General features: G+C 34.4%; 1 protein-coding gene and 1 pseudogene across 4 annotated transcripts; one reads left to right on the forward strand and one right to left on the reverse strand.

Moving 5' to 3' along the window:
• Positions 1-371: 371 nt before the first annotated feature.
• On the reverse strand, positions 372-7,592 carry LOC120082542 (putative hydrolase C777.06c). Of its 4 annotated transcripts, none has more exons than XR_005483210.2 (11): positions 6,979-7,592; positions 6,398-6,533; positions 5,326-5,453; positions 4,400-4,547; positions 4,211-4,316; positions 3,068-3,126; positions 2,334-2,369; positions 2,152-2,261; positions 1,878-1,939; positions 677-865; positions 372-580 (listed from the first exon to the last, which is right to left on the reverse strand). XR_005483210.2 is itself a non-coding variant. In XM_039037753.2 (10 exons), exons 1-9 carry the CDS (start codon positions 7,170-7,172, stop codon positions 1,882-1,884), a joined length of 975 nt encoding a protein of 324 aa, XP_038893681.1. In that variant the 5' UTR covers positions 7,173-7,551; the 3' UTR covers positions 372-577; positions 1,878-1,881. The 4 variants fall into 4 exon arrangements, 2 of the variants coding, with proteins under 2 accessions (XP_038893681.1, XP_038893680.1); XR_005483211.2 differs by having other exon boundaries at positions 372-577; positions 6,979-7,551; XM_039037753.2 differs by lacking the exon at positions 677-865 and having other exon boundaries at positions 372-577; positions 6,979-7,551.
• Positions 7,593-23,422: 15,830 nt separating this feature from the next.
• Positions 23,423-24,763, forward strand: LOC150034754 (uncharacterized; annotated as a pseudogene).
• Positions 24,764-27,759: the final 2,996 nt, after the last annotated feature.

Genomic DNA, 27,759 nt, shown 5'->3' on the forward strand with positions numbered 1-27,759 from the left:
GCAAGTCTCCTGAACATATATCTAAGGATTTAGATATTAGGAAATATAGACTCATCCAAACATTAATATGAAGCAACTACCTTGTGATACTTATCAATGAGGCTCTGTCGATTAGTATTACGCAGAAGAAATTAGTTAATAGACACTAATATAATTAGATCTACTCTTCATAGACAAACTTGAGATTTGTAATTCCATATAAGATCGGTTTAGGAACATGAGATCCTTTTGTATTAGATCGGAAGTACTATTGCACAAATGTACTTCTAAGTGACCTCATTCAATAATGGTTGTTCCAGAGTTGGGCCTCAGTCCCAAAGAAATTTAGAGAACTTTTAGAAAAAGTAACAAATTTCTCACAGCTAAGTGGATTGAGTAATATAGGTCTTGTTTCATGTCTTTTTGCATTCAAAACTCAAGGATCCCAAATTCTTAAACAAAGAACAAGCAAAGCATGGAAGAAACTGCGTTCAACCAGATATACATCGCCACTAAAATTTGTACAGGTTTTGAAGTATTCATTGAACGTTTACAATTCTAATTCCACAACGAACTGCTCGCTTTCTGCCTCACCTAACTTCTACAAAAAGGAAAAAGGCATAAAAATCATCTGATGCTGAATTGCTGATAATGCACAAAATAATACGACCGGTGAGGTATTGAAAAAAATAGTAACCTTCTTAATCGCCTTGCCATTCTGATCCCATCACTCTCAATAATAAAGTGTGTAAAAGTTTCTTTACCCCTATAGCTATAGCCGTCAAATTTGCGGTTAAGTTTCAGAAAGAATGTATTGTATCCTCCCAAAACACATGGGATGTAATCTTTTATATCAATCAGGTATTGACTCATGATTTGTATAGACCTGCCACAGAATATTCAAGTGTTTATAACATTGAAAGCCAAGGCACTTCAACCATGGGTGCTTTCGACTGCTCGGGATCAATTTAGAACAATTATGGAGTGTTTATTGTGTATAAAGACTCATCTTAACAGTTGACATGCAACACAACATTATTTATGTTTCAAACCACGATGTTAGAATATCGTATACAATAAATAACTAGTAATTTTTCTAGCACCTCTTCTTTACTCCATTTTGCGCCATTTCTGGTGGATGTTTGATTTCATAGGAGATGTTCTGAATAACCTTATTGATAATATCATTCAAATTCTGAGGGGTATTTTAGTTTGAAAATGTTAAAATAGTTCGGTTTAATGTTGGCAATGGCTGCAACGATTTTGGGAGTTGTGTCATGGAGGGATGACAGTATTTTCTGAAGGAAAGAGTGATGGCATAAATTAAAATCTTAGATCCTGTTTGGTATCCATTTGGTTTTTAGTTTTTAGTTTTTTAAAATTAAACTTATAAACACTTCTTCCACCTCTAAATTTCTTGCTTTGGTATCTACTTTTTACTAATGTTTTTAAAAACCAATCCAAGTTTTGAAAACTAAAAATAATAGCTTTTACAAACTTGTTATTGTTTTTGGAATTTGGTTAGAAATTGGATTCTTTTACTTAAGAAAGACACAAACTATTATTAACGATTAAGATGAAATAGACTTAATTTTAAAAAACTAAATTACCAACGGGCTTCAGAGTTTCTTTCTTCTTCCGAACTCCTAGATGAGTCTCTCCCCTGGTTTAAACCTCGTTACCTTAGTGACTATTGTCCCCCTTTTTTCAAATGACATCTGGAGCGCATTAATTATTTATGTGCCTACGCATGCCGTTTTCTGTTTTATTTTTCCTTTTTAAATTTGTCATCTTTCTTCTTTTATTATATATATGTGTATATATATTTGGGGGTCGTTAAGAGACACGGTAATAAGCATTTTTAAGGAGACTTAGGAGTTTCAAGGGGAATACATTACCTGTTTAGAGGCCTACAGGAATTCTTAAACCGTCGTGTGCAAGCTGCACTGGAATTCCTTCCCTGAATAAAATTAAAAAATAATAATAATAATTGGCGTCTTAAATTAGTAAGCAATGTTAATACCTCTATGATTTTAATTTATGACTTCAAGTACATTTTTTTTCTGTATTTAACATAACTAGTATAAAAGCTGTATCTCACATTCTCACTAATACCTCCATGTTTGTGAATTGCAATCAAGTATGACAAAGACCAAGAGTTAGTTCTGTTACCTTTTGGACCAGTCAAGCAGGAAGTCGTTGTCCTTATGGTGATCAAATTCATGCGTCATTCCAATTAACATGGCTCGTTTTGGATTTAGCCTCCTCACAGCATCCAGGGTCTGCAAAAGCTCTCGTCAGTGTATCAAGCGTGCAAGAAATAACAACAAATTTCACAATAATTAATGACAAACCTGTGGGAAGCAAAAGTGAGTGTTGTGGGATCCATTCTGCAATCAATAAAAACCCACAAAGTAATGTATAGCATTTCTTTGGCAAAGTTAGTGTCTCATATAGCATTTAAATGAAAATATTATCGAGTCGCAAATTACTTACAGGTGAAACAAATAATAATTATTATTATTATTATTATTATGAGCATATTCAAAAAAGAATTCCAGTTGCAGAAGAATTGTATTTTTGGATGTGCAAAGATTGTTTAAAAATAATAATATTATATAAAGTCTTAAAGTGAATTTTAACTATCATCTTTTTAAATATATACACTTGCCAAGAGAACCCCAGCCTCCAGCTTGCTACTCCGGTTTCAAAATTCCTTGTTATTACAGCATAAACACCAAATTATCCTGAATTCTAGGCTTCATGGGAAATGCCCTAGATCTAGGATTCAGATTAAGATTTGAAATATGAATTTGATACATAATAACCTTGGCATTCCTTTGCATCACTTGCGACTTGAACCTAACACATGACAGCCCTAGCCTTGATATTTCATCTATTCCTGTCTCAAGTCCAGCAGGTGGGGCATGGCCACCCGAGTCATACAGGATGTAGGAGAATGCTAGGACTAGGATAGTGAAGTGTCATATCTAGATTCTACATCCTAGTCTAAATCCTGAACTTAAGCCAGTACACTTGAAATGTACATAGTAAAATCAAGAGTAAAGAGTTTATTCAGTTTACTGACCTTATACAATGTGTCCAAGATAAGAAGATCCAATTGTCCAGCTCCATTTTTTGAAATAACTACGAACCCAATACAAAAAATCAAATAGAAGAATAGAAGTTTAATGATAGCTGCCATACAAGTTTTTTGCTTTTTAAAAAAGTGGGAAACAAAACAACATGAATAAAATGAATGACATAAATAGAGGCTCGAGGAGTTTTAAAAAAAAGGCTATCCAAAATTGAAAAAATAATTACAAAAAAGAAAAAAGAAAAGAAAAGAAAAGAAAAGAAAAAGAAACCCCTCCATTCGTTAGAAAACCTCCTATTCATTGCAATTCAAACTTCCCCACAAATTAAAAGAACTTTCTTTTATCATTGGAAGTTATGACCACCAAAAACAGTTTCTTCGCTTCCACCTGAAGAACAATAAGATCTTTTTATTAAAACAACAAGAAGATTCTTGGTTTTAGGCAGTTATGCATTAGGCCCCTAATACAAGTTTTTTCAAGTCTTTGTACCGATGTTTTGAATATTTTAGTCCAAGAGGTATGTCTTATTATAATTATCACACGTTGTGTCGTGTGTTGTCCTTGCCCATGCAAGTAACAAATAGTCTCTAGTTCATTCTTTATACCCATAGTAAAAAACCCAAAACATTTTCATCAAATTTAGGTTTGGTCTTAATCTAGTTTTATGCAAAAACTTAGAAGACTCTGAACCAGAATAGAATGATTGAACATTCACAAAGGTGCAACATAGAGCTAAATATATATTAAAAAAAAAAATCTGATAAAAATGCAAAACAGGTAAAGCATAAGGGTAGCTTGTGTATTTTATCTTGAAATCTCTAACATAATAGGAAATCTTCTCATATTAAATGTTCTAGAACTCTTAACGTAATCTTAATTACCAATATCATTCTGGTGTCACTAAATACATCCATTCAGCACTTCGATAGCAACAAACTCATGAAATAAAATATTGAACACACAAACTCTAGGTTAAATCCAAGAATCGAGATATCCAAAGAATCAATTCTTAGGGTTTGTGAAGATTAGATGCCTCATATTAAATGACTCCTCTAGAAGCTTTCAATGAGAAACTTTTACAAAAGAAGTAAAGAATGAATGTGTATAGAAAACAAAGGTGACAAGACCCATACCATGTTCCGTATTTGCAGGAATTCGTGAAACGTCAGAAATATAAGCTACTCTATATTTTTCACCAAATAGAAACCCCAGACATATATAATCTTCTCCATGCATAACCTACATATAGAAAATTACAAGTTAAATGTAAAAAGAGATGGGATGAACAAGAGACTTGTGCCAATTAAGTATGTAAAACTGACAGGCAAAGGAGTAAATTGTAAGCCTGATGCAACAAAAGGTTTCTCATGATGATCCTCAATTATCTTCCAGTCAAGCTGTGCCACACGTCTTACTTCTTGGCCTTCTTTAAGCTTTTTCTGGACTAGGTAAGGAAACTTCACTGAAATGCTGATTCAAGCAAAACCAATTTTCAAAAAATTACAAATTAGATAGCAACTCAGGTACATGTAATATTGGAAATTGAGAGAAGCTTTGGCATAGGCATTCCGATCCAGTATGTTCTCACAAACTAGTCCCTTAATCATGTATTAAAAAAACAAGCACTCGCAGTCATTCGCTTCCCACATATGGCTAAGATGTTCAAACGAGCAGAACAACAATACTCAATTTCCTTCTACATTTCAGATGTCTCTATACTTAGAAACCCGGAAGTCAAATATATATAGACCACTATAATCCACACAGGTTAATATTTATATATCTTTCAGTTTTCATGTATCCATATGTAATCATTTTCTATGCCTTCAGAGCAATGTTGAGCCATTTTTCTTTAAAAAGTTCAAATAGCAGGCATGACAATGGAACCAAGTTAAGTTCACACTGCCTAAAAGAGTTAAATGCATTACATGGAAAATCAAAGAATGAAGCATCAAGAAGTCTATACTCAAGTGTCAGAAGGGTTTATGGTCTAAAAAATAAAGGTCTATAGATAGATGGATGGAAGAGCAAGGTTGTACCGGCTAGTTAAGTAATAGATTACATGAAACAGTGATTACAGAGAATCTCCAGGAGTTGAAACATCAAGCAAGACTAAACCAGGCATCGGAGGGTAACACACATGTTGATGGTCCAAAATGAAGGCACAGAAAATCCTTGGGTGTAGTAATCAAGGTATGTACTATCTTGTAAGAGAAAATTAAAACAATACAAGGACAGTTAGAATAACCTTTCCATTGAATGCTGACTGAGGTAAATTGGTGTGGGATCAATATCATTTACAGGGCTAAAAGGTTGCACTGCACGTATATCATCCAGCCCAAGAATCGCATCAGCATGTTCATGAGTCAAAATAATCTGCAGAAATATAATCTTATTTCAAGTACCCCATCTCCAACTAAAGTAATATTTCTGAATTTTAAAAATAAAAAATTTTGTTTCATAGCACACAATCAAGTAAATAAAGATTAAAAAAAAAATAAGGGGACACAAAGATAAACAAATTACTTCTTTCAGTGAGTTGCCACTCATATCCTTGTAATGCATTACCATACAAGACAAGTAATTGATAATCATAGAAAAAGTTTGCTGTTTTGAATTGATCATCTACAAACCAAAAACACTACTCGAATTCTGGATTCTCACTGCTGAATGCATATAGGACATAAAGTGATGCAAGCACGCAGCACCTCTACATAATCTTGCAGTTAAATTAATTTCAGACATGGCTTTGGAAAATTTTATAATATCAAATTAAATTGGTGACATAAGGGTATAGAGTGTATTAGAGAAAGTTGCTTGTCTTATAGAGTATGAAGGCCTCAAGTCCCACTCACAGAGAAATCAAGCGCTTTATAAAAGTTGCAGAGCGCTCTCTTGAAAGAAATTCCCTTGGGCATAAAACAGTAACAAATAGCCTGTGGGATTCTTGTATTCATATGGTGCCAAGTAAAATCATAGCTTAATGGGATCATTAGTAGGTGTCCACGTTATGCATAATAATAATAATTGGAAAAGAAAAATATAGACAAACATCAAACTAGACCGGTTCATACATATATCGATGATATAACCACCTAACCAACATTTGATCTTGAGAAATTTGAATGACATTCATATCTTAGGTTGGTAGACACTATAGCATAAATCCACAAATTCAAAGACATCTATAGTAATGTTCAATTCTTACATTTAGCCATGAGAATTCCTAAAATGAGTCATTACCAAATCTCAGGAAAATTATTCCACGCTATCATAGTAGATTTTAAACGAATAAGAACATATGCACAAAGACAACTTACTGAATCCACTCTAGGAATCCTATGGTAGGTAAACCATCGTAGTACTTGCTCCCTAAATGTTTTCCCTACATCAATTAAAATATAACGATGGCTGCCATCCGGTTGGCAATAGTCAATGAGAAGAGACGTATTGCACCTGCAAATCAATAAACCATAAATCAAACAAAGAATTAAAATCACATGCTTTCCCCAGGGTGCTATAGATCTGTTCATTTACTGACGTTAGGAAGAAAGGAAATTGAGACAGAAAGAGAAAGTGGAAACAGGAAAGAAACAAATTCCTAAATCATTACATTCAAAACATCAATTCAACCTAACTTCATCGCAACACCAGAGTCAAGAATATACCAATACGCTTTCCATAAGCCTGAAAATATTAGCTCCAGATCTAAAATCGTGATAATTATGAACCAATCCACAAATAACATGCCATGACCAAACTCCATTCCTCGAATCCCATAATCAAAAGCAACCAAGCAAAGGACGGAAACAAAATTCTAGACGAAAAGAAGGAATGCACGATCTAGACACAGAAGTAGGTTTGAATTGCACTTAAACATGGCAAAACCCAGGGAAATCACCTGTAATTAGGGTTTTTCTCAGGTGGAATGGAGAGGGCCTGGGAACAGATGCGGCAAGGGGGATCAGAGGACTGGATCAAGCACATTGCATTGGGGACGGCGCTGGAACAGCCAGTTCCTAAGAAGATCAGAGCCGATTGATTATGAGTAACAGTGAGAAAAGCCCCATTCTGAGAAACATCGAGGTCCGCCATTTTTGCCGGTGAATCTCAGTTGTTAGCGTTTGTTGGGAGAAAACGGGGGCCGGAGAAATGAAGAATGTAATAGCGTGATGGCTCCTGAGACAACGGAGAAATGGATTTTATAGGGGCCGTCGTATTGGCACGCGAAAAATGCATAACGGTCTTGGCAGTTGGCGGTTCACACTGGCTTTAACGGTATCAATGTCATTTGTGTGCATTCGCCACGCCTTATAAAAATCGCTGCAAAATTAGTGAATCCAATATAATCTTCATGATGTAGGATTAGTTGCTAGTGTCTTCACCATTGAAATACTTTTGTGTCGGCTAGGTAACGCCCTCCTTTTTTTTCTTTTTCTTTCTTTCTTTTATGTTTCTTTGATGCACAAATCTCGTTAGGTTGGTTTCTTATTTGGTCGTCTTGTAGTCGAGCTTACTTGGACAAGATGTACTATTCTAATCCCTAAGTTAACCAAGTCAAGTATTTAATAGGACTAAAGCACTAACCACTTGCTTACCTTCCTGAGTGTCAGAACTTAACTATTCGTATAGCTCTTTAGTTGTCATTCACTTGAGATTTGTGTCTAGATGACAATATTAGAGGTGGACATGTCAAGGTAGTCAGACGACGAAAACAGTTAGCTTTACTTATTATCCCTTTCGTGTGATAAGTTTCGAACTTTTAGGCTTGGGCCTTTATTGGAGGTATTAATGTTTCGATATTTTATTGATGAATTTGATAATGAACAGCATATGCAATACCTAGGCAGGTCAGTGAGATAAATAAGACTGTCAACTAATTACTGATATAGAGTGACATTTTCGAGAGAAACACCATCGAACGAAGTCCAGTGAACATTTGAATCTAGTGTTGTTGATGACGTAGCAGAGTCAATAATACCAAATGGGGCCAAAAGATCTCAATATGTTTTACTTGAGACAAGTAGTACCCCACCAGAGCAAGATGTCACCTCAAGGCCAAGGAAGTAACTAAGTGCTCCTAAATCTTTCATCTCAAAGTGTTTTTCCAGATAGTTTTGGAAATCAAATATAGATTGAGAATCATCACTTGTAATTCTCATATCATCAACATAAAGGAGGAAAAGAACAATACTCTAAGGAATCTGACGTTTGAAAAAAGTTGTATGGTGGGGACTGGAAGTAAACCCAAGCTGAGTGATAGTGGAATTGAATGTGCAAACCAGACTCGTGGAGCTTATTTCAGATCATATAAGGCTTGACGAATAAGGCAGACTTTCTGGGATGGAGGAAAAGTTCTAAGAGGAGGTTTCATATACACCTCAAATAAAGTGTCATTGAGAAATGTATTTTTAATATCTATTTGCAGAAGAAGCCACTGTTTTGGCAGCTGCAACAACTAAGAGATTACAACTAGATGTCATTCGAGCTACACGAGCAAATCACTACAAGAAATAATGAATACAATAGCTAAGAAAAAGGCTATAAAAGACCTTTCATAGTCTTTTTTGAAGATCCTGACAGCCCATGTTATTAAAAGTTTGGGACTTTTTATAGCCTTTTTGTAGAGCTATAATGGATGCTATAATCGAGTATAGAGATATAGCATGTATACATGACTACGAAAATATTCAATAGCATTAGTCATTAAAGCTATATTTAGGATATAATAGCTTGCTCCCAATGCTATCTTCATTATATAATAGCCTTTTCTTAATGCTTTATTTGACATATGATAACCTTTTTTTAAGGCTATTATATCATATATATAACTTTAATCTTATATTATAACAAACAACATTGAAATTATGTCCATTTACATTACAAACACTTGTTTTAAGTTAAATAGACATGAAATAATTCATAATGTATATATTAAATACAATGACTTCCTTTCATTATTGAAATTTAGTAATCAATTTACAATAGAAACTAAAGAAATTATCCAATAATACAAAAAATACATCAAATGTAATTTTCAACCATACAAGGTTCACAAAATACAAAATTCATCAAGTTTTGAGGAATATAGCATCATGGAATTGAGCTTCCATCTTTGATCTTCATCTACCTACATAAAAATTGAATTAGCATCAGATTGGTTCCCAAAACTACAATTGAATGTCAAAACTATATAAAAAGTACATAATTGTCATTTTGACTCTCAAAACAACCTAAAAATATGTGGTTCATTAATAATCGACAAAGTTACGTAAACACAATTATTAAACTTTTAATTACCTCTAAATTCATGAGTCTGTCATTCATTTTAGCTATTCTCAATGTAATGAATATATATAAGTATTGGTCAGGAAGGATAAGTTGACATTAAACTTCATACATCATTGAAATAATAAATACCAATAATTAGGTAATAATAATACAAGCAACGGTCATGAACTCTAAACATATAAAAATAGTAGTAAAATAGAAACAAAGACACAATGAATAAATATGTTAAAAACAAATTCAGAACAATAAGTAAAATATGGTGATGTTTTACAATTCTAATAATAGATTGAAATCAACAATAAAGTAAAGTGTAACTTGTTTACCCATTAAGAAAAAAAGCAAAAAATAAGCATGACAAACATGCTAAAATAATACTTTCCTACCCGCAGTTCATTGACAAAAATATTCCAATTTTGTCTATAGTCAAGGTAAAAATAGAGTAATAAACAATTGAAGGCAAGAAGAGAAATAGTATAGACAGGAAAAAAAAAAAGGCAAACTGTTATCAAAAGAATAACAAAGCGATGATTCAAAATGTTCTAAAAAATGTTTTAAACTAAAATTTGAGCATTTGTACATTATTACCTACTTTAAAAGTCTCTTTTGTTCAAATCGGACGAGCATCGAGTGGGTTTTTTTTTTGCTGCATATGTGGGCAAGCATTGAGTTCTTCATAGTGGGGGACCTCTGGGCCAAATCGAGGATCGGATCAAGACTTGGATTGAGTTCTTCACGGTGGGGACGAATTTTTCATAGTTGGGCTCGAGGATCGAGTTTTGGTCCAGATCGAGGATCGAGTTCTGGACCGGATTAAGTTCTTCATAGTGGGGGCGAGTTCTTCACAATCAGGATCGAGGATCGAGTTTTGGACTAGATTGAGGATCGAGTTCTAGCATAAAATTTTATGGTATGCAGAGCTCATTCTCTCCATCATTGTAGTTCACTTTATAGCTCATCCCACCCTTGAGCTTCAATCTCGATAAAAATTTATTAAAATGAAGACATTCTATTGCAACCCTCAAAACATTCTATCACAAGAACCCAAAACTCTTGTTATGTTTAACACCATCAAAAGAAAGAAATGAACTAGGAGAAGTGGAAGAAATTTTCCTCTTAAACTAATTGAAAATTAAGTTTTACCGCAATTTGAAAAGTTCTAAAGATGTCCAACTAAAATAGCCACCATGCCTATGAATCTAGAGGTATAGTTCCATGAATAATATACAAAAATCAAACAAAGAACAGAGCATTTAAGACATAAATATCTTATTTATATATATATAAAAAAAAACCCTAATCAATCGTATTGTAGAAAATGAGCCATCGACCTTTGCCTTTAGTGAGATTTGAATCGAGGTTTCTTAAAGATCAAGGTGATGATGATGGTGTCATCGTCGCTTTGCACTTCTTCTTCTGCGATTTCGCCAGGAAATTTGGGAGCGACGGAGTTGGGCCTATCACACCCCCTTCAGAGCTTACCTCTGTAATCCAAAAGAATGGGTGAGGACAACAGATACCACTTTATCATGACATCTATTGCCCAATTCTACTAGCTCGTTTTTAACAAATAAACTTACAGTGGAAATTTAAGAAAACAAATGGAAATGTAACTCATTTTGAAAACTAGTTTATATACTTTTAAATAAACTTTTACAGCAGTAGTCCCATCCCAACTACAAACTTAATCGAGCAACAATCTAATAATCGATCAACAATTTAACTCATGGCAGACCTCAATTTCTCGCAGCAACTTGGACTCCTCTGCTACTTGCAAGGAAGACATGAGAGAAAAACGTGGGCCTTAAGCCCAGTGAGTGGTAACAGTTTTATAAGTCTCTTTCAACTCGTAAACATGTAAACAAATCACAACACAAGGTTACTACACAAACCTCCATCTTGAATGAATCTGTTCTCAACCCTACCTACACACACAGTAGATAGTCAAAACAATTACTCATTATAACTACTTATTTCCCTATGTACACATAGATCCCCCTCTTATGGGCTCAGAAGCTAGGCCCGTCAGCCCTCTGACCATCCCATGCAAGGTTTCTCCCACAGCTCAGCAACTAGGTCTCTCGATCCCCTGACCATCCCGTGAGATACTATCTCGAGCTCAAGAGCTAGGTCCATTGACCCCTTGACCATCCCGACCACATGTTCTTCTCATGGTATTAATCATCCATTCCTTAATAGCATATAATTTAAAATATGCTAAAATACTTAAATAAAAAATCACTCACCGTGATTTGTTGGGACTATTCTCTCTTCCTAAGTTTACCTGGTTTCCACTGGCTTCCTTTCGAACCCTATTTCAGATTCATTTTGGAGCTCAGATTCCTCATTATTCCATACCTTATTTCGAGACACTTCCTTCTACAAATATATTTAGAAATAAACTAATTTATTTACCTTAAAATTTGGCCTTGAAACTCTAACGCGAGAGTTCTGAGTCTCAAGATTTCTCCTCCTGGCCCGGTTGTCCCTTATTCTATGACCACCTCTTGGTTTTCTTCAATTTTGACAGCACTTCACTTAGAATTTCCTTATAGCAGCCCTCATACAGAAGCTACATTCAAATTAAGAGATTTTGGCTCAAGAATCACCTGATTTACACGAGTAGTTTGAGAGAACTCCTCGTTTGAACTTGGTGTTGTTGTTTGCCTGCACAGCCTGAACAGCACTTGCGCCTTCTGCCTTGAACCCAGCCAACACATGTCTACTTTATACTTAGCCAATCTACTACTATACTTAATTATCATTTTTCAAAGTATAGTTTAGCAAATCTTCTCCCTTCAAGCTTACACTTTAAGCTACTTCCTATATCTTAAGTAACCTTAATAAGGTAAGGGTGTCACATGGTCGGGTTTCTAACAATGAAAGTTTGGGTTTTTAGAGGAAGAAGGGTTTGGTTTTTGTGTGAAGAGATAAGGAAAGGAAAAGGAAGATGAGAAGGGAAAAAGAAACTCTTGTACATATTAATTGAGCTTTGCGCACGTTGTTTCCAAAATTTTGAACCTTCCCAAATTTCAGTTTTAACAATTGAGCGCCTTTTTTTGTGTGTGATTCGTAGCCTATTTTCTGAAAGGCTATCTATCAAAGCTATGATAACTTCTATTTCTTGTAGTGAATATCTCTTTATAATCAACACCCTATTCTTGAGAATAACCTTTTGTAACAAGACGAGCTTTATATCATTCAATAGACCGATCAGAGTGTGTTTTAATTTTATAAATCCACTTACAACCAATAGTTCTTTTCCCAGGAGGCAAATTCACGTGGTCCTAAGTACAAGTCTTTTCTAAAGCATGAAATTCTTCATCCATTGCTTGCTGCCAAAGAGGGTCAGTTCTTGCTTCAAGATAAGATGTAGGTTCAATTAGATACATAATAGTGGAAAAACAATGGTAATCCTGGAGATGATGGGAAGGTTCCCTTACCCGAGTAGAGCAACAAATAGTTTTAGGTTCAGGTTCAACACTAGAGATAGATGTTGATTATGGGAGAGTAGAGATAGAAGTTGATTGGTCAAGCTCAGGCATATATGGAAGATCAATAGATTGAGGAATATTATTAGAGGGCAATGTTGAGTCTCGAAGAACAAAGTCAAGGGATGAATGATCAGACTCGGAAACTAATGGGGTGTCAGACATAGGAAATAAATCACTAAAGGGATCAGTGAAGAATAGTTGGGAGCTAGTGAGAGAGGTATAAAAAGAGGATAGATTGGAAAACATACTATGTTCCTAAAAGGTAACATGACGAGAGATGCATAATTGTTTCGAGATGGGATTCCAATAGCGAAAACCATTATGTTCAATGCCATGGCCGAGAAAGTAGCATAGGCGAGCAAGTGATTCAAGTTTGGTGTGCTCATGTGGCTGGAGTAAGACAAAACAAACACAACCAAAGACTTTCAGGTGAGAGTAAGAAGGAAAATTACCATATATGAAGTAAACGGTTAAGGTCCTTGAGCGAAAACGGGATCGAACCCAAATCTCAAATTTTATAGGTTCAAAAAATTTACAAAAAAGTACAGAAAATTATGCATTCGAAAATAAATTTTACAACATGCTATAATCAAAAGAGAAAAGAGAAAACGGTATAAGGAGATGGAAAGACAAACCCTCGAAGAACTTTTCTTCTCATAAGAATTATCCTCTGCAAAATGGCCACAAACTTCAAATCCTAATTTAACCCAAATGGCTACCATCAATTAGTTTTTTCTGTATTTTCTGAGATGAGAATCCAAGAGTTTTGTGGGTTCTGTGTTTTTGGAAAGAGAATGAGAATTAGAGATGGGAAGAAAGTAAATTGGAAAATTGGGATCTCAGAACTTTTCTGTAACACTCCCTCTATAAAAAACAAAGAAGAAGGATATCTTTCTCTTCTAACCACCCACACAATACGTGGGTTGAGAGAGAATAAGGGAAGGAAGTTATTTCCCTCCCTTAATTTCAAAATTAAATAACTTTAAAATAAATTAAATTATTTTCAATTAATTATATATATATATATATAATACCCAATTTATTATACATACATACATAACCATATGTTATATCACAAATAACCTATAACCTATAGTTTATATATTGTATCAAACACAATATAACCTATAGTTTCAATTCTCTCACCAATGACATTTAGTATAAATCCCATTTATATTAAATTTAATTATATGAATCCAATTCATATAATTAATATTTGAATCATATTCAAATATTTATTTTCTTTCAAATAAATTTATATTATAATGTATCAAATACATTATAGTAATTATATCATATATAATTAAATTAAATTAATTATATCATATATAATTAATTAATCCCTCAATAATTAAACAATTTAAATTAAACCAAAATTGATTATTATAAATCCTCGTTGAGCTACAAAGGGGACCCCATAGACCTATAGCTTGAAGTGCCAACAGTACTTGAACAATTAATTAAACTCTTTAATTTATTTAATATCCATTAACTGTCGGACACTCCACTAAAGATCGACGGTTACAATCTTCGCAGTACAGATATATTTATGTGTCTATTGGACAAAACCAGTCAACAGTGCGATGACCCTTCACAAATTGCTCATAAGTACAACTAGACCAAAATTACCATTTTTCCTCTATAGTTACATCTAACTCCTTAAGTACCACTGATCCCTCTAATGAACTATAAATCATAGTCCAACTATGACTAAACCTCTCTTGGGCCAGGAAAGAGTGTGGCACCACATTGTTTAAGCCCTGGATTCAGCCCTTAAGAGAGCAATTTATCTATTAACCCCGACCCTTGGGGAAGGAGTGAATTCTGTCTTGTGTAGCTGTGTTCCAGCTCCCCAATCAAATGAATCCTTAAAATGATAGGATTGTTGAGTCAGCGATCTGGCTACTTTCACCCATACAAATCAAAAGATCACCTTCATAGACAATAGTTCACAATTCACTCAGGATTCAAGTCATGTCACCTATGGTCATCCTAGTGAAATGTAAGTCTCTATTATGAACAGTGTTATATAATGAGACTAGTCATTTTGTGGTCCGATCTTATATAAACTCTTCATAAACGAATCAACAAGGTTGTCTTTCTGAGGCGATCTGCGTGACTATCACGTCTCCTCGGTATACAATCTTTCTGATGAAATGGTACTTTCTTTCGATATGTTATCCACATTTGTGACTTCTAGGTTCCTTGGAATTAGAAACTGCACCACTATTATCACAATACAGAGTAATAGGCAGGTACATATTTGGAACAACTTCCAAATCTGTCAGGAACTTGCGGAGCCATACTGTTTCTTTAGCTGCTTCGCATGCGGCTACATATTCCGCTTCCATCGTGGAGTTAGCTATACAAATTTGTTTAATGCTTCTTCACACTATAACTCCTCCGTTAAGAGTGAAAACTGATCCTGAGGTAGATTTCCTGGAATCTACGTCAATATGAAAATCATAATCAATGTACCCTATAAGGATCAAATCATTAGGTCCATATACAAGCGTATAATTCTTCATTCTTCTGAGATACTTAGGGATGTTTTTAATAGTCGTCCACTGATTGTGGCCCGGTTTAGATTGGAACCTGCTAACGATTCCAACTGCAAAGCATATGTCAGGACGTGTACACAACATAGCATATATCAGACTTCCAACTACTGATGCATATGGAATTCTTTTCATTTCCTCAACTTCTTGAGGTGTCTTAGGAGACTGTTCCTTTAACAAATGAACTCCATGTCTAAAAGGTAACATACCCTTTTTGGAATTTTACATATTATATCTTGACAACATTTTATCAATATAAGATACCTGAGATAGTGTTAAGGTTATGTTTTTTCGATTTCGAAAAATCTAAATCCTAAGAACATATTGAGCATCTCCTAAATCTTTCATTTGAAATTGTGATGCTAACCATCTCTTTACGTCAGTAAGGTAACTTGTCTCATTCCCAATGAGCAAGATATCATCAACATAAAGGACCAAGTATACTATAGTTTTGTTGACTATCTTCTTGTATACACAAGGTTCGTCAATATTCTGTTCAAAGCCATAAGATTTTATCATAGTGTTAAATCTTATATTCTAGGATCTAGAAGCTTGATTCAACCCATAAATAGATCTCTTAAGCTTACAAACCTTTTGTTCTTGACCTTGTTTAATGAACCCTTTTGGTTGAGACATAAAAATACCTTCATCAAGATGGTCATTCAAAAAAACTGTCTTGACATCCATTTGCCATATTTCATAGTCATAATATGCGACAATGGATAAGAGTATTCTTATTAATTTTATCATAGCAACAGTTGAGAAGGTTTCTTCATAGTCAATCCCCTCCTTTTGGGTAAAACCTTTTGCGACGAGTCTGGCTTTATTGGTTTGCACCTTACTAGTTTGGTCTCTTTTCCTCTTGTAGTTCCATTTACAACCTATAGGTTTACCTTATGTGGTTGATCTATAAGATCCCAGAAAGAATTGAAGTACATAGACTTCATTTCTACGTCCATGGCTTTTATCTGTTGTTCTCTATCAACAGTTTCCATTGCCTATTAAAGGTCAATGGATCCTCTAGACCATCATCAAGTATTATGTCTTGGGTTTTTGTTAAACCCATGTAGCGTTCAGGTTGATGAACAATGTGATGGAGCAATAACTGTTGTTTATGGAGCTTCATCAACAACTCTTGTTGATTTATCTATAGTATCTTTGGTTATTTCTTTCAATAATAGTTTACTGTGAGGTTGAAGACTTCTAATATGATCCTCTTCCAAGAATGTAACATTTGTCGATACAAATACTTTATCTTCTTAGGTATCATAAAACAATCCTCCTTTTATTTCCTTTGGGTATCCAACAAAGAGGCATAACTTCAAACGTCATTCCAATTTCTTAGGATTTTGTACCAACACGTGTGCCGGACATCCCTAGATTCGAAAGTAATGTAAACTACTTTACATCCTTTCCATAACTCATACGGTATTTCAGAAACACTTTTTGAGGGAACCATGTTTAGAATATATATCGTAGTCTGTACTGCATACCTTCAAAAGGATTAAGGTAACTGAGCAAAACTTATCATGGATTGAACCATGTCTAACAAGGTTCGGTTTCTCCTTTTTGCAACACCATTCTGTTGTGGTGTTCCAGGTGATGTGAGTTGGGATTGAATACCATGATCTATCAAATAGTTTTGGAATTGTAAATCTATATACTCACCAACTCGATCTGATCAAAGTATTTTAATTCTTTTACCTAATAAGTTTTCTATTTCCGTCTTGAATACCCTGAACTTTTCAAGAGTTTCAGACTTGTGACTTATTAAGTAAATATAGTCATATCTAGAATAGTCATCAATAAAACTGACAAAATATTTATATCCAGCTCGTGCTCTTACATTCGTTGGACCATAAAGGTCTGAATGTATAAGTTTGAGGGATTCTTTGGCACGAAGACCTTTTCCAGTAAAAGATCTTTTAGTCATTTTCCCTCAAGACATGACTCACAAAAAGGTAAAGAACTGTCTTCTAACTGATTTAGATGACCGTTTCTTTAACTAATCTCTCAATCCTATTGAGATTCATGTGACCATGTCTAAGGTGCCAAAGATAAGTGTTAGGAGAAATCTTTCGTTTTTTGAGTTTCAGCCATTTTAAACATCTCTATATTTAAAATTGATTTTACTTCAGTTGGTTTTAACACATACAAGTTGTTCTCATGTTTAGCAGAGCAAATATGAACATCTCTTGAAAAAACGAACACTTCATTAATTTCAAAAGACACTTTATACATATTTTCAAGTAGACATGAAATGGAAATTAAGTTTCTTTTCATCTTTGGTACATAATACACATTGCATAACAAGATAAAAGAATCTCCAAAAAATAACTTGACATCTCCCACTACTTCTGCTGAAATGACTTCCCTCGTTCCCACCTTGAAAGTCATTTCATACTCTGAGAGTTGTTCCAAGAACTAGTTTCCTGTAGAAAAGCGCAAACATGGTTAGCGACTTCTGAATCTAATATCCAAGTTAAGTGAGAATTTTCCACTAAAGATGTTTAAAAAAACAAGTAAATCTGATTTATCTTGGTTTTCCTTTTCCACTTTCTTCTCAACTAAATACTTTGAGAAGTTCCATTTTCAGTGCCCGTCTTCTCCACAATGGAAATATTTTCCTTTGGGAGCCTTGTTTTTCTTTACAGTGGGTTGTATATTCCCTTTTCACTTTTTCTTCATCTGTACGTTTTTATCTTTAGATGAAGATAGGACAGACTTCTTTTTTTCAATGGGTTTCGTTCCTGATGAAGAACCCTTTAGAAATTTCTTTTGACGTGAAACAATATTTGCTTCACTCTATTATAATTTCATCATAGACTGATAAGTCTGCAGTTCATTCAGTAAAGTAGTCAATTAGTAAGTTATCTTATTCATAACAACATTCGTACGAAAAGTTAGGTAGCTCTTCAGAGACTCTAATATCATACTGACTTAGCTAGTTTCGTCTATTATAGTCCCGTGAGCTTCAGCGACATTAAAATGAACCATCATGTCTAGGACATGTTCTTAGACATTGGTTCCATCTTTCATCCTCAAGTTATAAACATATTTTATAGCCTCGTGACGAACAGAAGATGACGAGTGTCCGAACATATCCTATAATGATGCCATAATTTCACAAGTTGTGGGCATGGGATCATGCTTTTTGTTGAGCACATCAGATATACTTGCTAAGATGTAGGCCCTAGCCTTTTCATTAATCCTCATCCACCTACCATACACATCCCGAACATTTCGGTTTGCCGTCGAACTAGGAATAAGAGGACATTCCTCCGTTAACAAACCTCAAATCATCAACTATTAATACCAGGTTTAAATTTGATTTTCAATTGGAATAACCCTCTCCGTTAAACTTGTCAGAAGCTAGAAGTTGAATGATTGAGTTTGACGTACTGAAAAATGAACAAATTCTATTATTAAAGTGTACCTAAATACAATTTTTAGCAAAAACTAATAAAGTACCCATAAATCTTTATTTATTTGCAACCATACTAAAGTGATTTAGAATAAGTGCTACCTGAGGCAATCAAATATTCCTTCACTAAAGCAAGACATTATTGACTAAATACTGTCTCCAGAATAAATCATATTCTGACAGTCATTTAGCTATCATTCTTTGATCAAGAACTTACTAACACTTAGTAATTCTGTAAGTGTGACCCGCCATTTTCAGATCCTATAGAATTGTATGAACATGCCCTCAAATTGGAAGACAATGCGCAAGACGGAACTATAAGACCCCATTCATTTCTGAAGCTTGGGTTGTTCCGAATCCTGTGTTACAATCCTCAGAAGGGATCGTCACTGTTAACGACTAGCTAGTGCCACCTAAAAACGACAATAGTCGTAATGTAGGAATCTCATGGTTCAAACTAATGGAGGAGACCGTAGGATATATTGACACATTTCTTTCAGCCATTTACTATGAACTGCTTCCTTCATTCACCTTGTTATCGATCCATGCAAACAGTTTTCGGATGGAGCAAACGAGGTAAAATCAACACGAAGTTGAGCATGGATCTCACGGTGTCAACTCTTGAGGAGTGAGAGCTAAAAACGATATATCATATATATTTTTAATCTCCCACTGAAGTATTCTAAAAGGTTTGGGTATTGCTTAACTTAGGTTTATTATGACTATTTTTTAAACAACCTAAGTTTATGTGTTTATCATCCCAGTATAACATTTATATCTGGATTTAACCTACGATATCTAGGGTAAAACTAATTTTATACCTCACACCGGTCACGCTTGCTCATAAAACTGGTTATCAATGCTCATTATTTCAGTTATAATTCTTAGATAGGAGGTGTTGCGTAAACCGTCAACTTAAGTACCAACCTTAGACAGGATTGTGAACTGATTGAGTTTGTAACTAAATTTTATAAGATAACGACCTATTTTAACTATTAAAACAAGTTGTTAACCTAAGTAAGTATGTTTTTTTTTTTTTTTTTGTTATGGATTTTAATGTCTAAATCATTTTTATAACAAATAAAAAATTTAGACATGCTAAAAATCCATAACATACATCAAAGACATTCAACTTTTAACATAACCTTTATATTAAAACTATTGAAATACTATACATGTATTCTATATATTATAATAATTTTATAACATACTTTAATGCATGTAATATGCTTCCTATGGTGGGATTTTAATTCTACATGGCAAACTTTATACATATACAAAAGAAACTAATTATAACATACACCAAATGCATAAATAATTAAACATAAAACTGATATGAATTTTAGTTCTGGCATTTTAAAGCAAATAAAAGTATAACTATTACATAAAACAACAAAACCAACTTAAAAAACTTCTGGATCGCTCAAACTGCCTTGAACCAGGAAAAACTCATCGAGTATCAGCAAGCAACCAATATCAAGTATGCTAATATGCATCGAGTAGGACATTGAGCATCTATGAACATAAAAATTTCACAAAAATAACATCGAGTAGATGCCATCGACCATCGAGTAAAGCATCTAGCATCGAGTATCGAGTATTTCATGAAATATCATCGAGTAGGTGTAATGATTACCATCGAGTGCGGTATCGAGCATTGAGTATTTCATGAAATATCATCGAGTAAATGCATTGTGTATCATCAAGTATGGCATTGTGCATCGATTATTTCATAAAATTTCATCTAGAATGCCATCGAGTATCCCATCGAGCATCGAGTATCTAGAAGAAATTTGAATTTTCAGTTCCTGCGGCTTCTACCTTCTTCACTTCTTTCTTCAATTACATCCTAATTACAACTCTAATGATCCAAACGAATTATAGACTCTTAAACACATATTAAGGCCCATCAAACAAGAGCTAATTACTAGAGTTACAACATAATTGAAAAGACTCAAATGCCAAAACGCTGAAAAACCATATCAGTTCACGATTTTCATATAGTTCATGAAGAACATCTACTAAACTCAAATTAACAATGATTGAGTGCTTAAATCATGCTCTGATACCAATTGTAAGAGTATATTAACATGCAGTGGAGGAAAAACAGCATCAATAAGCACTATAATCATACTTAATTTGATTTTAAACATGCTTCAAAGTAATATTTACAGAAGAGAGTTTGTTGAACACAATACCTTTGAAGTATCCCCTTCAAATCCAGCTGAAATCCACGTGAAAGAGCTTCAACCTTCAAGTAGACAACTACCATGATCTTCTCTACTATTCTTTTACAAGGATTGTGTAGTGGAAACACTGAATTGAGCTAGAAGTATACAAGATATGAAGAGGGATAGGTGTTTTCTGCAGAATTTCAACTGAAGTTCTTAGTGAGTATCAATTAGAATTCAATTCAACACTTCAATTTATAGAGCTTAGACCATGCAAATATATGGTTTGCATGAAGGGCAACTCCTACTTGATTGAGAAAATGGAGAAATGAATAAGGTGGTTGAAGATTTAGTGGAGATTTCCAACATTTTGTAAATCTCCACTTTGAAAACTATTTTCAAAAGGTTTTTTCACAAAATGATTTCAAAAATCAGTTTTGTAAATTAAATCTATTTAATTAGTTTCATAAAATTAATTCAAATAATTAATTTTTAAATATAATTAATTAATTAAACTTTTTAATTAAAAATAATTTAGGGGGTGTTTGATAAATGGGTATGAGTTGAGTTGAGTTGGGTGGGTATTTATTACCCATGTTTGTTAAGCCCATAAAGAAAACCTATGGGTTATTAAAATCCCCTTTTTTACCCACTCAAAACTCTCATTTTTTATCCTCTCAAAACTAGGACCTTTTATATTAATATGATTGTTTTCAAAACTTATTATATTAGAGAAATATTAGACCTTTTATATTAGAGAAATATTGTTGTTTTGCTAGAAGTCGAGGGTTGAGGATTGGATTAATGTAGAGGTCGAACATTGAGAACTCGATAAATAAATAAAAACTTGGAAACAATGTATATTAGGGTTGTCGTAGGTTGAAGTTTCGACATAAATAACTCGACAAACAAAAAAAAACTTGAAAACAATATGTATAAAGGGCTGTACATAAGTCGAAACTTCAACCCTGTACAAGTGAAATCTCGCTAATTTTGTGATGAGGATCTCACTCTAGAAGGAAATCTCGCTAGAAATGTTGACTGTTGAAATGCAGAGCACACACATGGGTAGACTTGCATCGTGGCAAAATGAGAAGTATGAACTAAGGGCGAGATCGTTGAGAGTAAGATCAACGAGATCGTTGAGAGTAAGATCAGCGAGATCGTTGAGAGTAAGATCAGCGAGATCATTGAGAGTGAGATCATTAAGAGTAAGATTTTGAGCGAGAAAGTGGGAGAGAGCGAGATTGGAGAGAGTAAGACCAGTGAGAAAGTTGGAGAGAGCGAGAGTGGAGAGAGCGAGACTAGCGAGAAAGTGGGAGAGAGCGAGAGCAGCCTCATGAGCGAGATACTCCTCATGAGCGAATCTCGCTAATTTTGTGATGAGGATCTCGCTCTAGAAGGAAATCTCACTAGAAATGAAGATCTCGCTGATGAAGATCCTCATGAGCGAGATCCTCATTTTTTTTTGTTTATGAAAATATGTTATTTCTATTTACTTGACTTTACTATTTGTATTTACTTGGCTTTACTACCAACGTGGCTGCTACTTACTTTCAACTAACACTCAAATTAATTTCACTCTTTAATTAATGAGGTTAAATTAATTTCACTCTTTAATAAATGCACCCAATTCTCTCCAACAACCACTTCTTTCTCCCTCTTTTATTTATAGATGACTTCCCACTCATACGTTTTATATTTCCACTGTCTTTTTCTACGTTTCATATTTCCACTGTCTTTCTCCACTAAAAAAAGGTATGTTTTTGTTGGTTACTTTTTAGTTTAATTTTTTTTTTGTTGGTTACTTCTTAGTTCAATTTATTTTATTTTATTTCTAATCTAACTATCATTATTTTGTGTTTCTTGTGGGGTCTAAACTAATTGCACAAATCATTCCTAATTAGTTTGAGGAGGTTTGTTATTTTGAGGTTTAGAGTATCTCCCCTTTTTTTAAGACTTTTTTTTTTTTTTATGGAAATATGTTATTTGTTAATTGTTGGTCACATTTTTTTGAAATACTAATTCACAATTTTTTTTATTAATGGTAGGCGACATTATATTTTTTTAATCTGATACATCTCAAATTTTTTTATGAATTATGGGTGAAATAGTACTATTATGTAATTTTTTTTATCTAATAATAAGTTCATTTCAATGGGTGAAAAACAATGAGGATCTCACTCATGAGAAGGATCTCGCTCATGAGTGGGATCTCGCTCATGAGGGGGATCTCGCTTATAAAGAGCGAGATCCTCATTGGGAAATAACACCATAAATCTAAACTATAACCCAATATGCCCAATACCGACGCTTGACATTGTTTGCTATTCTTTCTTAATCATGAAACATAATCCGCCAAATACCTTACCCTTTCAGGAATAACTTGTGTATCCCTTTCCCTATAAAGATGGATACTGTTGAAGACCTCTTTTCAATTATGAGAATTATTTCGCACTCTCAAATACAGTTGTTCATAACACTAACCACGTTATGGAACAACTACCGAAGGATAGAGAGACAACCGACATATTCTAGGCACTGTATTAGGCAGTTAACCTTCTTTCGCCTAATTTACGAGAGTGACTTGGCATGTCATGAAAGCACCCGAATGGATAGACGTACCTTTACGATTCTATGTAATATGCTACGGTCGACTGGTTGTTTGGAACCAACAAGATGTATGGATGTCGAAGAGATGGTTGTGATATTCCTACACATTCTTGCACACAATGTCAAGAATCGAGTGGTACGCAGAAACTTTTCGAGGTCTGGTGAGACAGTTTCGAGATATTTCAATGCAGTTCTTAGGACAGTCTTACAACTTCACACTGTTTTGTTAAGAAAACCAGAGCCGATCACAAATACATGCACTGATGGAAGATGGAAGTGGTTTCAGATACAAAAAGTACTCAATTTTTTACATAAATACGTCATAAATATGCATGCAATGATAGATTTTTTTTTAAATTCATTCTGATCACTTGAGAGAAACAGAATTGTCTAGGTGCGTTAGATGGCACATACATTAAAGTGAATGTTAGTGTCGTCAATCGACCTCGATATAGGACGAGAAAGGGAGAGATTGCCAAAACGTTCTTGCGGTGTGTGATCAAAATGAGGAGTTCGTCTTCATTTTCCTAGGGTGGGAAGGGTCTGCAGCTGATTCAAGGGTTCTTAGGGATGCGGTTTCACGACCGTAAGGATTGAGGGTTCCAAAGAGTATTATAATAACCGTATACGTTATTTAAACATGTGTACCTGCCACAACATATGTGCATGACATTTCGAAACGTGTACAGGATACTATTACCTATGTGATGTTGAATACCCCAACGCTGAAGGATTCTTGGCGCCGTACAGAGGAGAATGATACCATCTCTCTGATTGGCGTGGAGCAGGAAACGCACCGACAACTGCAAGAGAATTTTTCAACATGAAACATTCTTCAGCAAGGAACGTTATCGAGCAAGTGTTTGGGTCGCTAAAGGGGCGGTGGGCTATTCTTAGGGGAAAATCATTCTACCCAATACAAGTCCAATGTCGAACAATAACTGCATGTTGCCTTATTCACAACTTGATCACAAGAGAGATGGGAATCGGTGCAATACTTGACGTGCCCGATGAGGAGAATTCTGCATCAGTTGGTCTTGATGGGGATCATATTGAATTTGTTGAATCATCAGAGGAATGGACCAAGTTCAGGGATGACTTAGCAGTCGAAATGTTTACTCAATGGCAAAGAGCCTGATTATTCAATGTTCATTGCTTACTTTTCTTTTACTACGGAATGGAATTTAATTATGGAACATTCCAAGTATGTCGTGAAAATGTCTTGTGCCAAGACTCTGTGTGAACAAGTTAAATTGGAACATATAATTTTAGCAGTTTATCCTTTGTATGTGCATGTGTTTAATTTATAGCATCTTTTCATTCAACAAACGTATGCATGCAGCATAATGGCAGATAATGGTAAGAGATCTAAACACGTATGGTCGAAGGTGGAGGACGCTAAGTTGGTGGAAGCTCTATTGTATTTGGTGGAGACCGGTTGGAGGTCCGATAATGGAACGTTTTGACCAGGATACCTACAATACTTAGAACGAATTCTGCATGAGAAAGTGCCTGGGTGCGCACTGAATCAGAACACCATTGAGTGCAAGGTGAGAAGTCTGAAGAAACAATACAATGCAGTATCAGAGATGTTAAGTCAGTTGGGGTTCAGTTGGAACGAGGAGTTCAAATGTGTCCAGGTCGAGAGGGAGATTTTCGATCTTTGGGTTCGAGTAAGATTCTAGAAAAAAAATGTACGGATACGGTTATAATATAAATATTAATAATGTGTATGTGTATCAATGCAGAGTCATCCCAATGCAAAAGGGATGTGGAACAAGCCATTCCCACATTACGATGACCACTCCACTGTATTTGGGAAAGATAGAACAGTAGGGCAATCAAGTGAGGACCCATAGTGATGGCGAAGAATGCATTAAGAGAGTTTGAAGGTGAGATTCGACTTGGATCACAGGACTGTCACACCCTTGAGGTTCGCCAGACAGAATCATCATTAAATCAAGATGAAATAGATGAAGAGCCAGTAGAGCAATCTACAGGCAGAGCGAGTGTACTTACCGAGTCATCTCGAGGCAGTAAGAGGAAGAGGTCATCATTCCAAGCTGAAATGATCGACATCATGAGATCGACTGTTGAAATGCAAAGTACACACATGGGTGACTTGCATCGTGGCAAAAGGAGAAGTATGAGCTAGAGTTCGAGTGTCGGAAGGAAGTAGTAAATGCCATATACAGCATTGATGGCCTGGATGAGGATGATCAGGTCACCCTTATTGACCTTGTTATCACAGACATTCAGAAGATAGATTGCTTCCTTGCAGTACCAGAACACGCACGAAAGAGGTACTGCCTCCGTCTACTAGGAAGAAACATGTAGACTGACCACACCCCTATATTTTGTTTAGTTCTTTTGGATAACAGCAAATGGACAATGGACTGTCATGTCGAAAAGAATGATAACTTTTTCATACTTGAAAATATGTAATTTTTTTGTTTATAAATATAACTAATATTATAAGTATAAAAAAGAATATATATTTTGTGAATTTTTTTTGGATATATATACGTACAAACATTCAATATGAAATATATATACCTTCAATATATATACATAAAATATACAATATACCAATTAATTGAGCAGCAATATGAAATATATTTTGTTGGTATGTTTTACCGATTGAAGAGAATTAGAATTATTACAGTTTTTGAAAAGAATATATGAAAAATAATCTATTATGTTCTACAAATTGAGAAAAAAATTGAGATCGTCCAGTTTATGTCATAAATGATTTGAGAAAATACGTGTATATTTGAAAATTAATCAACAATAGCAAAGCATAAAACTAAAAAAATAAAAGAATGAAATAAAAAACAAACAGAAAAAAATAAAACTAATCTCATTCACAAAAAAGCTGCATCAGATCCTCCAACTCAACTCAACTCAACTCTGCACAACAAACACAGACAATTAAACTCCCCATATAATTTAACTCTCCATATAATAATTACCAACTCAACTCAACTCAACTTAACTCAACTCTCTACTTTTCTCACATACCAAACACACCCTTAATATCTAATATTAAGTTAATAATAACCAATTTCATCAAAATAAAATTAATTTAATTAATATTTAAATAATATTTAAACATTAATCATTTCTCCAATTTTGTTTAATTTCGATAAAATTAAACTTTTAATTGTATTGAATACAATAAATAGAAACCCTAAATGAATTTCAACATTTCAAATTCTAATCCCTAATTTCAAATCTTATCAAGATTACTCAATTTACTAATCCAAATTACGAGCTAGTAGAGGAATCCTATGGACCCACAGATCATGAGCTCCAACGACTTGTAATTAATTGGTTAAACTCTTTGAACCGAATTAATTACTATTCGTTAACTATCAAGACATTCCACTATAGCTCAATAGTTGCATTCTCCTAAGTATAGATATATTTCTGTCCATTTTAACCATAATCGGTAAGTCGATCCTTCACAGGTGGTTCGTATTTACAGCTGGGTCAAAGATTATCGTTTTACCCCTACAAATACATCTTACTCCTTAAGCTCCCACTGATCCTCTATTGAACAATTGATTTATAGTCCAACTTATAAATCATAACCCTCTCTTCCAAGAAAGGGTCGAGCCCCGTTGTTCAAGACAAGACATCAATGCTTAAGAGAACAACTCATCTACTGACCCTAAATCGGGTAGGAGTGAATTCTATATTGCAAGACCATGTCCCCAATTATCTATCCGATCTTATCCCCAAAATGGGAGGCTTAATAAGCAGTGTTGTTAGACTACTCTCACCTATGCATATCAAAGGATAATCCCGAATAAACAGGAGTTCATAGTTAGCTCAGGATTAAGATCGAGTTACCCTAGGTCATTCAATTTGATATAGTCAGTTTTAACAGTAAACAGTTGTTATAAAGAAATGTGACTATTTCGAGGTCCGGTCTTATGCAAACTCATTGCATAGGATACCCCCACTCACATGTCTTTACATAAATGAGTTTTGGATCACATCATTTGTATTAGTATACAAAATTGGTCACATCCAATAATGTCTCCAGATAAGGTACCCAATCTCATCCGTATACTTAATAGACCATTTTGGCTACATACTAAAATTTGATCCATTTTATGTCACCACATA

The sequence above is a fragment of the Benincasa hispida genome, chromosome 8 (assembly GCF_027475165.1).
Source record: "Benincasa hispida cultivar pf3 chromosome 8, pf3_genome.v1.1, whole genome shotgun sequence".
Lineage (NCBI taxonomy): Eukaryota > Viridiplantae > Streptophyta > Magnoliopsida > Cucurbitales > Cucurbitaceae > Benincasa > Benincasa hispida.